The following is a 13,487-nucleotide window of genomic DNA, read 5'->3' as shown; positions in this document are numbered from 1 at the left end:
GGGTGTGTGTGTGTGAGAGTGAGTGAGTGTAGCATGCATGCATGTGAAAGAGACAGGCTGGTGTTCAGAAATTGCCATCAAGAGGCGTCTGGGTGGCGTGGCGGTCTATTCTTTTGCCTACCAACACGGGGATCACCAGTTCGAATCCCCGTGTTACCTCTGGCTTGGTCGGGCGTCCCAACAGACATAATTGGCCATGTGTGCGGGTGGGAAGCCGGATGTGTGGGTATGTGTTCTGGTTGCTGCACTAGCGCCTCCTCTGGTCGGTCAGGGCGCCTGTTCAGGGGGGAGGGGGAACTGGGGGGAATAGCATGATCCTCCCACGCACTACGTCCCCTCGGTGAAATTCCTCGCTGTCAGGTGAAAAGAAGCAACTGGTGACTCCACATGTATCGGAGGAGGCATGTGGTAGTCTGCAGCCCTCCCTGGATCAGCAGAGGGGGTGGAGCAGCGACCGGGACAGCTTGGAAGAGTGGGGTAATTGGCCGAATACAATTGAAGAGAAGGGGGGGGGGTCCAAAACAAATAAAAAAATAAATGATGTTGATCGAGAAAGTTGCTCTCGTCCTCTAGTGAATTGTCTTTTTTTTATCTGAGCACACCTATCCTAGTGTGATTTCAATAATCCTTTTTTTCCCACTTTGCAAATATATTTTATCAGTACTGAAGTATCTATATTTAACTAAAATAGTCAAGAAAAGTGGATCTGATTCTGTGGTGGTATTAGTGGCCAATATCTGTTATTCAGAGAAGATAACCCAACCATTGAATGTACAGTGCATCCGGAAAGTATTCACACCCCTTCACTTTCCCCACATTTTGTTATGTTACAGCCTTATTCCACAATGGATTAAATTCCTTTTTTTTCCTCATCGATCTACACACAATACCCCATAATGACAAAGCGAAAAAGGTTTTGTAGAAATTTTTTCAAATTTATTAAAAATAAAAAACTGAAGTATTGCATGTACATAAGTATTCACACCCTTTACTCAGTACTTGGTTGAGGCACCCTTGGCAGCGATTACAGCCTCAAGTCTTCTTGGGTATGAAGTTACAAGCTTGGCACACCTATATTTGGGGTATTTCTCCCATTCTTCTCTGCAGATCCTCTCGAGCTCTGTAAGGTTAGATGGGGAGCATCGCAGCACAGCTATTTTCAGGTCTTTCCAGAGATGTTCAATAGGGTTCAAGTCTGGGCTCTGGCTGGGCCACTCAAGGACATTCACAGACTTGTCCCGAAGCCACTCCTTGGTTGTCTTGGCTGTGTGCTTAGGGTCGTTGTCGTGTTGAAAGGTAAACCTTCACCCCAGTCTGAGGTCCTGAGCGCTCTGGAGCAGGTTTTCATCAAGGATCTCTCTGTACTTTGCTCCATTCATCTTTCCCTCGATCCTGACTAGTCTCCCAGTTCCTGCCGCTGAAAAACATCCCCACAGCATGATGCTGCCACCACCATGCTTCACTGTAGGGATGGTATTAGCAAGGTAATGAGAGGTGCCTGGTTTCCTCCAGATATGATGTTTGGCATTCAGGCCAAAGACTTCAATCTTGGTTTCATCAGACCAGAGAATCTTGTTGCTCATGGTCTGAGAGTCCTTTAGGTGCTTTCTGGCAAACTCCAAGCGGGCTGTCATGTGCATTTACTGAGCAGAGGCTTCCGTCTGGCCACTCTACCATAAAGGCCTGATTGGTGGAGTGCTGCAGAGATGGTTGTCCTTCTGGAAGGTTCTCCCATCTCCACAGAGGAACGCTGGAGCTCTGTCAGAGTGACCATCGGGTTCTTGGTCACGTCCCTGACAAAGGCCCTTTTCCCCCGATTGCTCAGTTTGGCTGGGCGGCCAGCTCTAGGGAGAGTCCCGGTGGATCCAAACTTCTTCCATTTACGAATGATGGAGACCACTGTGCTCTTCAGGACCTTCAAAGCTGTAGAAAAAATTTTTGTACCCTTCCCCAGATCTGTGCCTCGATATAATCCTGTCTCGGAGGTCCACAGACAATTCCTTTGACTTCATGGCTTGGTTTCTGCTCTGACATGCACTGTCAACAGTGGGACCTTGTATAGACAGGTGTGTGCCTTTCCAAATCAAGTCCAATCAATTGACTTTACTACAGGTGGACGCCAGTCAAGATGTAGAAACATCTCAAAGATGATCAGTGGAAACAGGATGAACCTGAGCTCAATTTTGAGTGTCATAGCAAAGGGTGTGAATACTTATGTACATGCAATATTTCAGTTTTTTATTTTCAATAAATTTGCAAAAATTTCTACAAAACCTTTTTCACTTTGTCATTATGGGGTACTGTCTGTAGATTGATGAGAAAAAAAAGGAATTTAATCCATTTTGGAATAAGGCTGTAACATAACAAAATGTAGAGAAAGTGGAGGGGTGTGAATACTTTCCGGATGCACTGTATACCAGTACAGGATGAAATGCCAAGTCAACCCTTGATTAAATCTTTACACTTGCATTTTATTTTTAGTGTAAGAGCCAATTACACCATATAAAGAAAGAATTAAGAGTCTGAAGATGAGCAGGTGCAGAAGGTGTGGTGGTGGTTATGAAAGTTTCGCAAGTGAAGGTTATTTTAATGCTACATTGTGGATTTAAAAAGAGAGCAGGGGATCATATTGTATTCTGCAGTTATTCTTAAGCAAAAGACAGAGCATCGTAGTTATGCTCAGTCAAATTTGTAATGTACTTTTTATCAAGAACAAATGTCAAAGCTCTACAGTGATGAACCAAAAGCAGGGACACAGCATGTGTACTGATCCCATGTGAGAGCACTGATCATATGGAGAAGGTGGTCACTATGGCTAGAATAACACAAAGAAAACAATTTTTTGAACATTACTTGAGGACTTTTCTCAATTGATGACGGACATGAAGGGAAGATGTCATTTGTGTGTAGGAAGCATGCGGCCCTGGCTGATGAGCCAGTCCACAAGCAGCTTTAGGATTGATGCAGTTTAACAATTTAAGAAATGGCCATTGATATACATAACATGGTTAAGAGGAAATGGATGGATCACACAGCCATTAAAAATGGATGTTTTGAGTTGCAGTTATGCAGAGGGTGCTTTGTACAAAACAGAAACTCATGAAAAGTCAATTCAGTGATCAGAGATGTGCACAGTTGACAGATGTCTTCTCTAGGCTGCTGAGAATAAACATCCCTCCCTCTCTGTTATGTAGAGTTTGTCAGAGCCTTCTTCGCTCACAGTAAGGAAGGCTCTGACAAACTCTGTACAGTCTTAAAGAGCTTTTTTCTGGAGTCAGACTAGTTGTTTTTTACTTGAGGACCAGCCTAAATGAAGAAATGAGAATTTAGTTACATGGCTGATTTTAAAGTAGGTGTCTACATGGACCACTATCAGCTGAAGGAATGAAACATTTTCGAGGGCATAATGCTCCCAAAAATAACATCTGAGAGCAGGATGTGGGTGTTTCTGATAATGTAGATGCTGTCACAGGCCACGATTAAGATGGGGGTTAGAGTCAGATGAGATCTGAAAATAAGACACAAGTGGGGATGCTTGCTCTTTGATTGTATTCTGTAATTTTCTTGTACCGCCATGAGGCTTTACAGTCAAACTCCTTGCCTTAGAAATAGTTGCTTTAGGTTTTAACTTAAAATGTGTTCTTGAAACATTATGCTAATAACTTTGTTGAAGGAGCACTTAAAAAGTAACCCTATCACATATTTTTTACTACTGAATCTGCAACCAAAGAGTGCAACTTTGCAACAGGATTTGGCAGGTTGGTTGCTTTCAGAACAACCAAATACATTTATGATGTTTGTTGTTTTTCTTCACCCTTGCCATTTTACACCTACCCACACACAAACACCGTGTAGACACTCTCTGCATCTCTGTCTACTACCATGTCTTTTTATTCCAACAAGTCGACAACAAAACAGATCAGCAGCAGCTCCCGCCATTTTATTTTTTTCAGTTTGTCAATTGCAAATTGCAATAGCTGAGGTGTACGATAGTGGCGTAATAGAAACACTGTAAAAGCTAACGATTTGTCTTACCACTTGTCCCACCTCCCCAGCCCACCCCCAACCCCACGAACACACAAACGCAAACCCTTTCTCTCACATTTTCCAGATATGCACTGCTATGCATACACAGATACATAGTTGGAGACATACGTGAACACACACAGTGCCACGTACAACCCACACCCTGCATTCAGAGCTGAAAGACCTTGATTTCTGATTACATGCAAACAGGCTTATCAGCCACACACAAGGTTAGGGAAGAACAGTTGCCCCCATTCAAAAATAACGATAGCACTTCACTCGGGATAAAAGATCACAAGCTGCATTCCCACTCGTCTGGAGACTGACTGGCATCAGTGATTCCTCATAACCATGGTCTGTGAAGGTCCTCAGAGCAGTCGGTCATTTTGACAAGATTACAGGCAGGTCTTTTTAGTTTAGCTATGTGTCTTTCCTGTTCGTAGTCAGCAGTATTTAATATCTGTATTTGTTTGCGTTTACCAAAAGTTTGCCATAAATATACGGCAAACATGCCATAAATGTGTGCATGCGCGTGCATTAATGCTTGAATATATATTTGTGCAAGGACGTCCTGTCAAGGATCGACAGATAAAGAAAGTCACCCAAGGTGAAAACATTTTGTTGGTTTTCAGTTGTGAGAAGTAGGCCATGTTAAAGGTCACTAGATGTATATCTAGGCTAATGTGAGCGCTAGGTTGTAAGGGAAAAGATTAAAGTGGGCGTGATGGGTTTTTTTTAAAGGTGCAATAATGTGTATGTCCATCTGTCTGCTTGTGTTTGTGTGTCCTCAGATGCTAAAGGAGGTTGTAACTAAAACGCTGAAGCACCATGGAGTCACTGCCGAACATGAACACTTCGATGTCTGCAGCCACAGACTGTTTGAAATCTCCAAATTCTACCTCAAAGTTAGTTTTGTATTGCTCTCACACACACTCAAGCTCTCTCTCTCTCGCTCTCTCTCTCTCTCTCTCTCTCTCACACACACACACACAAACACACACAAAATCAGTTGGATCTTTCCTTCTGAATTCAAATTGTGTATATTTATGGTTTTATTCATCAAGGGCGTGCAATTTGGCCCATCCTCTAGTTCTTTTATTTTCATTTTCTTAACTGGGTAAGAAATATTCTCCTTAAATATACTAAAATATAACCAAGACAGTGCATTTTACCTCAGTAACACGATTAAATTTAAAGAATTTACAACATGGTCTATTGCCTTTACATCTTCACCAATTCCTGCATTTCCACAGATTTTGAGTGCCTCATCATTTTCTCCAGATGAGATTAACAATATAATTATTATAATAATCTGTTTTATTGTTTTGTGACTATCACAGAAAATCTGAAATCCCAGAAAAGCATATACTCCATGGCCAAAAGTATGTGAACACCAGAACATCACAACCATATAGAATAGGATATTATTTTTTAGTCATTTTATACATTCACACAAATGAAATTTACTCTGCATTTAACCCATCCTAGCTGTGTAGCTAGGAGCAGTGGGCAGCCGCTGTGCAGCACCTGGGGGACCAACTCCAGTTATTTCTTCCTATTGCCTTGGTCAGGGGCAAAGACAGGAGTATTAACCCTTACAAGGATGTCTTTTTAATGATGGGAGGAAACCCACGCAGACACAGGGAGAACATGCAAACTTTATACAGAAAGTAGCTGGGACAGCCTGGGGTTCGAACCCAGGACCTTCTTGCTGTGAGGCAACAGTGCTAACCACTGGGCCACCGTGTGCTTGTTGAACATCTCATTCCAAAACCATGGGCATAGATATGGAGTTTGTCCTCCTTTTGCTGCTATAACAGCCTCCGCTCCTCTGGGAAGGTTATCCAATAGATTTTGGAGCATGGCTCCGGGGATTCGCTACCATTCAGCGACAAGAGTGTTGGTGAGGTCAGGCACTGATGGGGGGGGTTGGCTCACGGATGACATTCTGATTCATTGTTAAGATGTTGGATGGGGTTGAGATCAGGGCTCTGTGAAGGCCAGTCAAGTTCTCCCACACCACACTCCGCAAACCATGGCTTTATGGACCTCGCTTTGTGCGTGGGGTCATTGTCATGCTGAAACAGGAAAGGGCCTTCCCCAAACTGTTGCCACAAAGTTGAAAGCACACAATTCTCTAGAATGTCATTGTATGCTGTAGCACTGAGATTTCCCCTCACTAGAACTAAGGGGCCCACCCCAAACCATGAAAATCACTCCAGAGAACGCGTTTCCAGTGGAAGTGTGCTTTACCCCACTCCAGCCGATGCTTGGCATTGTGCATCGTGCCATGGAAATCCATTTCATGAAGCTCCAGATGAAGAGCTCTTGTGCTGACATTGTTTCCAGAGGCAGTTTAGAACTCGGTAATGAGTGCTGCAGCTGAGGACAGACGATTATTACCTGCTACGTGCTTCAGCACACAGCAGTCCTACTGTTAGCGCTTTTGTGTCCCACCACTTCATTGCTGAGCTGTTGTTGCTCCTAGATGTTTCCATTTCGCAATAGCAACACTTACAGCTGACCGGGGCAGATCTAGCAGGGAAGAAATTTGACCAAGTGACATGTTGGAAAGGTGGCATCCTATGATGGTGCCACATTGAAAGTCACTGAGCTCTTCAATATGACCCATTCTACTGCCATTTGTTTGTCTATCGAGACTAGGGGTGGGACGATACGCTCAACTCATGATTACGATACTGTCACGATACTTTGCCCACGATTACGATTAAATCACAATACAGCGATTCTCGATGCATTGCGATTTAATTAATCTATGATACATCACGATATCTGTGTAACTGAAGAAAAAATACCACTAAAAATGGCAAAAAACAGGAATTATGTCTTTATTCACTTACTGTCAGTTTCACAGAATGACGAATAAAATAAAACAAAAGGCTAAACTGCCAGAAAGCAGAACAGTTCTGTGCAAATTAGGTACTTTACAGCAGTCTTTCTCAACCGGGGGTCCGCGGACCCCTAGTGGTCCGTGGTGTAATTGCAAGGGGTCCGTGAAAATAAAATATCTTTAAAAAAAAGATCCTATGACATTTATAGAAATAGCATTATTTTACTCAAATGTGACTGAGGCCTTTATCTACCTAAACTATAAAAGGTAACAGGACTTTTTTCTCTAATTAGATCTGTTTCACAAGTGTAATTTATTGTATTTTAATAAGAGATCTCGCTCCCGTTTCCATTGTTAAAAGTTACTGCATAAAAATTCTGTTGTTACATATATCTGAAAGTTACTGAATACATATTCTGTTTTGTTACATATATCTGAAAGTTACTGAATACATATTCTGTTTTGTTACATATATCTGAAAGTTACTGCATAAGAATTCTGTTTTGTTAACTATATCTAAGTTACAACTGAAAGCTCTTATTTTTTGCCCCAAAGAGTGAATAAATGCTATAATGCAATTTGAAATGCAGTTTCTACTGTTTCTATCAAATTGCAACCCCCCTCCCCCAAAATCAGGTGGAGGGGTCCTCAGGGTAGATCAAAAATACGCAGGGGGTCCAGGACCCCAAAAAGGTTGAGAACCACTGCTTTACAGAATACAAACAAAAAACAAATGAATGCAAAAATACACGCTTTAGTGCATAACAAGCATAACCAGCATTACTTTGTGCTGTATTACTTTATGTAAACCTGGACACATTTCGGTGCTTACGAACTTGTTTTATGTAAACCTGGACACGTTTCAGTTACTGAAATTGCATGTTCTTCTGCAGGAGCAGCAACTGATCGACATGCTCAGAGGTGAGGGCACTCCTCTGAGCCGTGATTATGTCACCAGCAGTCGAAACGTGCGCCTCTCATTGTCTTTTCTCTCCCGCCATCAGCCATTTGAGCTGGCTTCTTCACGCAGGGGTCGCACGCATGCTTCTTCCGCTCACCTGCTTCCGTTTACGCATTTTACCCTCGTTCATTTGATTAGTGCCACCACGAGGAGTCTTGAAATAGTGACTTTGGTAAGATAAACAGTAACAGGCGGGGGAATCCATTTACACGCTTGCATGTTTTAACAAAAACATCGATCTCTAATGCCAATGAATCGATTACACATCGCACAAGGAAGTATCGCGAAGCATTGCCGCATCGATATTTTGTCCCACCCCTAATAGAGACTGCATGGCTGTATGCTTGATTATATGCACCAGCTAGCAATGGGTGTGGCTGAAATAGCTGAACCCACTAATTAGAAGGGGTGTCCACATACATTTGGCCATATAGTATATACACTCACCGGCCACTTTATTAGGCACACCTGTCCAACTGCTCGTTAACGCAAACTTCTAATCAGCCAATCACATGGCAGCAACTCAATGCATTTAGGCATGTAGACATGGTCAAGACGATCTGCTGCAGTTCAAACCGAGCATCAGAATGGGGAAGAAAGGTGATTTAAATGACTTTGAACGTGGCATGGTTGTTGGTGCCAGACGGGCTGGTCTGAGTATTTCAGAAACTGCTGATCTACTGGGATTTTCACGCACAACCATCTCTAGGGTTTACAGAGAATGGGCCGAAAAAGAGAAAATATCCAGTGAGCGGCAGTTCTGTGGGCGAAAATGCCTTGTTGATGCCAGAGGTCAGAGGAGAATGGCCAGACTGGTTCAAGCTGATAGAAAGGCAACAGTAACTCAAATAACCACTCATTACAACCGAGGTATGCAGAAGAGCATCTCTGAACGCACAACACGTCGAACCTTGAGGCAGATGGGCTACAGCAGCAGAAGACCACACCGGGTGCCACTCCTGTCAGCTAAGAACAGGAAACTGAGGCTACAATTCGCTCAGGCTCACCAAAATTGGACAATAGAAGATTGGAAAAACGTCTGGTCTGATGAGTCTCGATTTCTGCTGCGACATTCGGGTGGTAGGGTCAGAATTTGGCGTCAACAACATGAAAGCATGGATCCATCCTGCCTTGTATCAACGGTTCAGGCTGGTGGTGGTGGTGTAATGGTGTGGGGGATATTTTCTTGGCACACTTTGGGCCCCTTAGTACCAATTGAGCATCGTGTCAACGCCACAGCCTACCTGAGTATTGTTGCTGACCATGTCCATCCCTTTATGACCACAGTGTTCCCATCTTCTGATGGCTACTTCCAGCAGGATAACGCGCCATGTCATAAAGCTCGAATCATCTCAGACTGGTTTCTTGAACATGACAATGAGTTCACTGTACTCAAATGGCCTCCACAGTCACCAGATCTCAATCCAATAGAGCACCTTTAGGATGTGGTGGACCGGGAGATTCGCATCATGGATGTGCAGTCGACAAATCTGCAGCAACTGCGTGATGCTATCATGTCAATATGGACCAAACTCTCTGAGGAATGTTTCCAGTACCTTGTTGAATCTATGCCACGAATGATTAAGGCAGTTCTGAAGGCAAAAGGGAGTCCAACCCGGTACTAGCAAGGTGTACCTAATAAAGTGGCCAGTGAGTGTATATGACCTTAAATTTTCATTTCTTGCTTTATTTTTTCTGACTGTGCTCTCTCTAATTGCCACCCCCAGTGGGATTTAACAATGAAATTACAATGGGGAATTAATGTGGATGGTGATGTTTTACCTGACATCTCAGGAGAGACTTCCTCATTTCCAGGTTGAAATAGAGTGTGTGTGAAGCCCACATCAGGATATGTTGTAGATATCCAACGTGAGTGACCCTCCTTCCTCTTTGTCATTTTGATCCCAGGATCTGAAGACATCTCGCGGTCTTCATGAGGAAATGAAGAAGGCAGCCTGCAGCAACGCCAAGCAGGTAACACCAACCAACAGAAAAAACAAAAAAACTGTAACAAATGAACACGCGGACTCCTCCTGGAGCAGCTGCAAGAGGTCTATTTCGATATATTGCCCTACAAAGCAATAGCACTGTAACCAGTGTGAGTGGCAGGCAATGAGAAAAATAGCCTCAACTTTTACCTTTCGTCCACACAAAGGGGTTGTTGACACAAAAGTGGACTGAGCATCTTTGAAGAGAATTGATGGGTCCGACTTTTGTAGATATTAAACCTAAATTCTAGTCGTGATCGGCAAAATGCACGCAAAGTTGCTGCAGTCTACTTTTACAGGGCAGTATAGTCATTTATTTGGCAGGCGTTATTTAGCAGGGTGATATCATACAATACAGGCTAGCAAATAATGTTCTGTACGACAATACTGAGCCAAAGCCTCATAATTATGTTCGTTTTCCCTCTCATTTTAGGTGATTGAGTGGGTTTTGGAGAAGGCCCCGAAGAAGTAAAGAGACAAACAACAAAATGCATCTCTTTTGACAAAGTCGTCAAATCTTTTAAATTGATGTCATGGTTTTCTTTGACCACAGTAGCCTACCCTGTCCTGTTTGTGTTACATCTACATTTGTCCAAATGTCAATCCACCTTAAAACTGAGTTCACCAGATTACGCCGGTGGATTTGTCCAGCTATTCAACACCTCTCACAATGAGATTCATTTGATAGTATTCCTCAGTATCACCTTGACCATCAAAAAGCATCCCTGCAAAAACGCTCTGGGCACTGAGACAGAATACACGTTTTGTCTCGCATCAGCTTGTCAGTGAAACAGCCCCAGAACGTGTCTACTGATAACACGATGGAGCAACGTTTTATTTAGCCTTCGAGTTTGCAGCTTTGGGAGTGATATGCTCATCTGAAGAAATATTGAACTGCCGAAAGCCATAGAAATAATCCTTGAAACAATAGATACTTCTTCCAGCAATTTAACATAACATCGAAACCATGAGAATCCAGTATGTGTCCTGTGTTGAGAGAGATTTTCTCTGTAAAATTCTCTTCAGCAAACGGTCTCAGTGCAAAAGATGCATTTTTCGACACATCCTTGCGTACAGCACAATGTACATCTTGAAAAGATTACACAATAGGGTTTCAAATGTTTTGCTTAATGAGACACTATACTGAAAGATTGCAGAGGATGTGGTGGGACCTCAGACGTGTCAGAACCCTCATCCTTTCTAAGCCTCACTGATTAGCAGTGAGTCATTAGTTTAGGTTTGATTTAATTAACCTAATCCTACATTTAATGCATGTTTTTACCAGGGAGATTGTACAATAGAGCAGTTTTGTTTTGTTTTTAATTCGTGTGTGTGTGCGTCAACCATGAGATCATCGTAGTGGTTTCAGCTCGGGTTCTGAACCATGAAACACAATGTTCTATGGAGCTGCAGGGCCGGTCCATCTACTGCATTCTGCACTGCACTCACTGACAACTCTCGAAGGCAAACAGGAGGTCATTTGCCATTTTTTATGGACGTTTTAATCCTCTATAATATTTCAGTGAACTTTTACATGTACTTTTCTTTTTAAATGTAATAATTTTAAGTATTTGAGAATTTTAATTCAATCTAATTTGTTGTCATTATCCATTGCATCATATTTTAATGTTTGTTTTCAACACAATAAAAAGTTTTGTGTACAGTCCAATGGAAGCTGCGTAAAAGATTAAGGGCACACGGAGGTGAATGTGTCATCACCTAGAAATATGTGTTACATAGAGTTGATAACAGCAAATTACTCCCAATCTGGCATCAGGCTTTGTTTTGTTTTTTTTGTTTTTTTTTTCTTCCCAGACGGCTCAAACAAAGCTACAGGCAGTGCAACACATTATGCCGCTCTCATTATCGCCGACTGTCAGATACCTCCTGTCAGTGCTAGTTTGTCCTTGCTACAGACAGATAAGGTAAGGAATGCTTCTAGGATTTTGCTAGCGCCTTGCTGATATTGGACACTGAGAGCCTTTTACGAGACACTATGGCAAGACAGTAATATGGGCACCTTATTGCTGCCTCTCCACGAGCAAAGACGTGTTGACTGCACCCGTCACCTCCGTTGGCACCTCTCTGCCAAGGTCCTTTGTGGGGGTGTTTTTTCCCCAAGTTTCCTTTATTAATTCCTTTGGGGAAATTCCGTTACTGCAAATTAACCCATCCCAGCTGTGATCTGTGTAGCTAGGAGCAGTGGGCTGCTGCCTTCCTGCTGTGCCCAGGGTCCAACTCCAGTTCTGTACCCATTGCCTTGGTCAGGGGCACAGACAGGAGTACTAACCGTACTAAAGCGTGTTTCTTTTTGACGGTGGGGGAAACCGGAGCACCCGAAGAAAACCCGCCGCAGACACGGGGGACGTGCAAACTCCACACAGAAAGGACCTGGGATGACCCCCCCAGGATGGACAACCCCGGGGTTCGAACCCAGGACCTTGCTGTGAGGCGACAGCGCGAATCACTGGGCCACCACACCACCCAGTTGACTGCCCCCTTGACATTGACGCTTAGCAATTTTGTGGAAGGAATGTAGCTGCAACTGAAGACCGATAAGCAAACATTACCAAATGTTTTGGTGCGACTAAACCCACTGCCTCTAATGACGGCACACTGTAGCCTTTTCTCACATCCAGTTTGTGAGTTTGATGCTGCCATTAGCTTGCTTCTGTTCAACTTTTCCATGTAGTGTGTTTTTTCCACATAAGAGATTTCTAACGGCTTTATTTCATGCAAGAGGAGCTGGCATTTGGACTGCATTTTGGCAGATACACTGAATTAAGATATGTTATATTAGTATTTTTTGTGATTCCCAGTGTCAACAGGCACACAGTGCAGTGCCTTCAGAAAGCATTCAATCCCCTTTAAATTTTTCATACCATTCCTGTTGCACCTCTGCATTTTGATGTGTTGAAATGTTTTTCTTTCACCCTTCACTAACACAATAAATGAAAGACTTAAGTTTCTCATACAAAAATATTAAGCCCCCCCAAGTTATGACTATGCAGATTGGTCTTTGGCAGCATTTGCAGTCTTCCTGGATATGTTTGTATAAACTTTGTAAAATTAGATTTTGGATGTTTTCTCCATTCGTTCATGTGTTTGTTCCAACTCTACCGAAGAGTGGTGTTGGACAGCAATTTTCATGTCGTCCCACGATTATTTTTTTTTCTGATGGGGGCTTAAACCATTCTTTAGTATTTTTTGTTGTGCATTTTGGTTCTTTGTCCTGTTGGAAAGCGAATCTTCACCCTGAACACCGATATGTTCCTGACTGAAGGTTTTCCCCTCAAGGATTTTTTTTCTTCTGTATTTGACTTGCTTTGTTCATCTTCCCCTTGATTGCAACGAGCTTCCCGGTCCATCCTACCGAAAAGCAAACCTATAGCACGATGCTCCCACCACTATGCTTGACGGTCGAAATGGATCAATACCTGGGTATCGGGCTGTGAAGATGCTGTGAGGCTGAAGCGCTCAACTTTAGTCTCATTAGACCTCAAAATCTTCTTCCTGAAGTTCTCACATTTTGTCACAAGGCTTGTAGTTAACACCCAGGTATGACTTCATGTCTGCTTTGCTCAAAAGTGGCTTCCTGCTAGATGCCCGCAAACAGACCCGAGTCTGGAGCACTGAAGACAGTGTTGATATCTAGACGGTT

The 13,487-nt window shown here is 43.0% G+C and overlaps 1 protein-coding gene across 1 annotated transcript in view; it reads left to right on the top strand.

The window, feature by feature from the left end:
* Positions 1-11,466, top strand: part of mtbp (MDM2 binding protein) — a 54,368-nt gene extending 42,902 nt beyond the window's left edge. The window contains exons 21-23 of the mRNA XM_056286616.1: positions 4,818-4,931; positions 9,747-9,812; positions 10,260-11,466. Coding sequence (XP_056142591.1) covers positions 4,818-4,931; positions 9,747-9,812; positions 10,260-10,298 — 219 coding nt within the window. The 3' untranslated portion in view covers positions 10,299-11,466. The remainder of the gene's footprint in view (positions 1-4,817; positions 4,932-9,746; positions 9,813-10,259) is intronic.
* The last annotated feature ends 2,021 nt before the right edge of the window (positions 11,467-13,487 follow it).

This window comes from Lampris incognitus, chromosome 9, assembly GCF_029633865.1.
Source record: "Lampris incognitus isolate fLamInc1 chromosome 9, fLamInc1.hap2, whole genome shotgun sequence".
Lineage (NCBI taxonomy): Eukaryota > Metazoa > Chordata > Actinopteri > Lampriformes > Lampridae > Lampris > Lampris incognitus.
The sequence above is the reverse complement of the archived record's forward strand: the minus strand, read 5'-3'. Positions and strand labels throughout refer to the sequence as shown.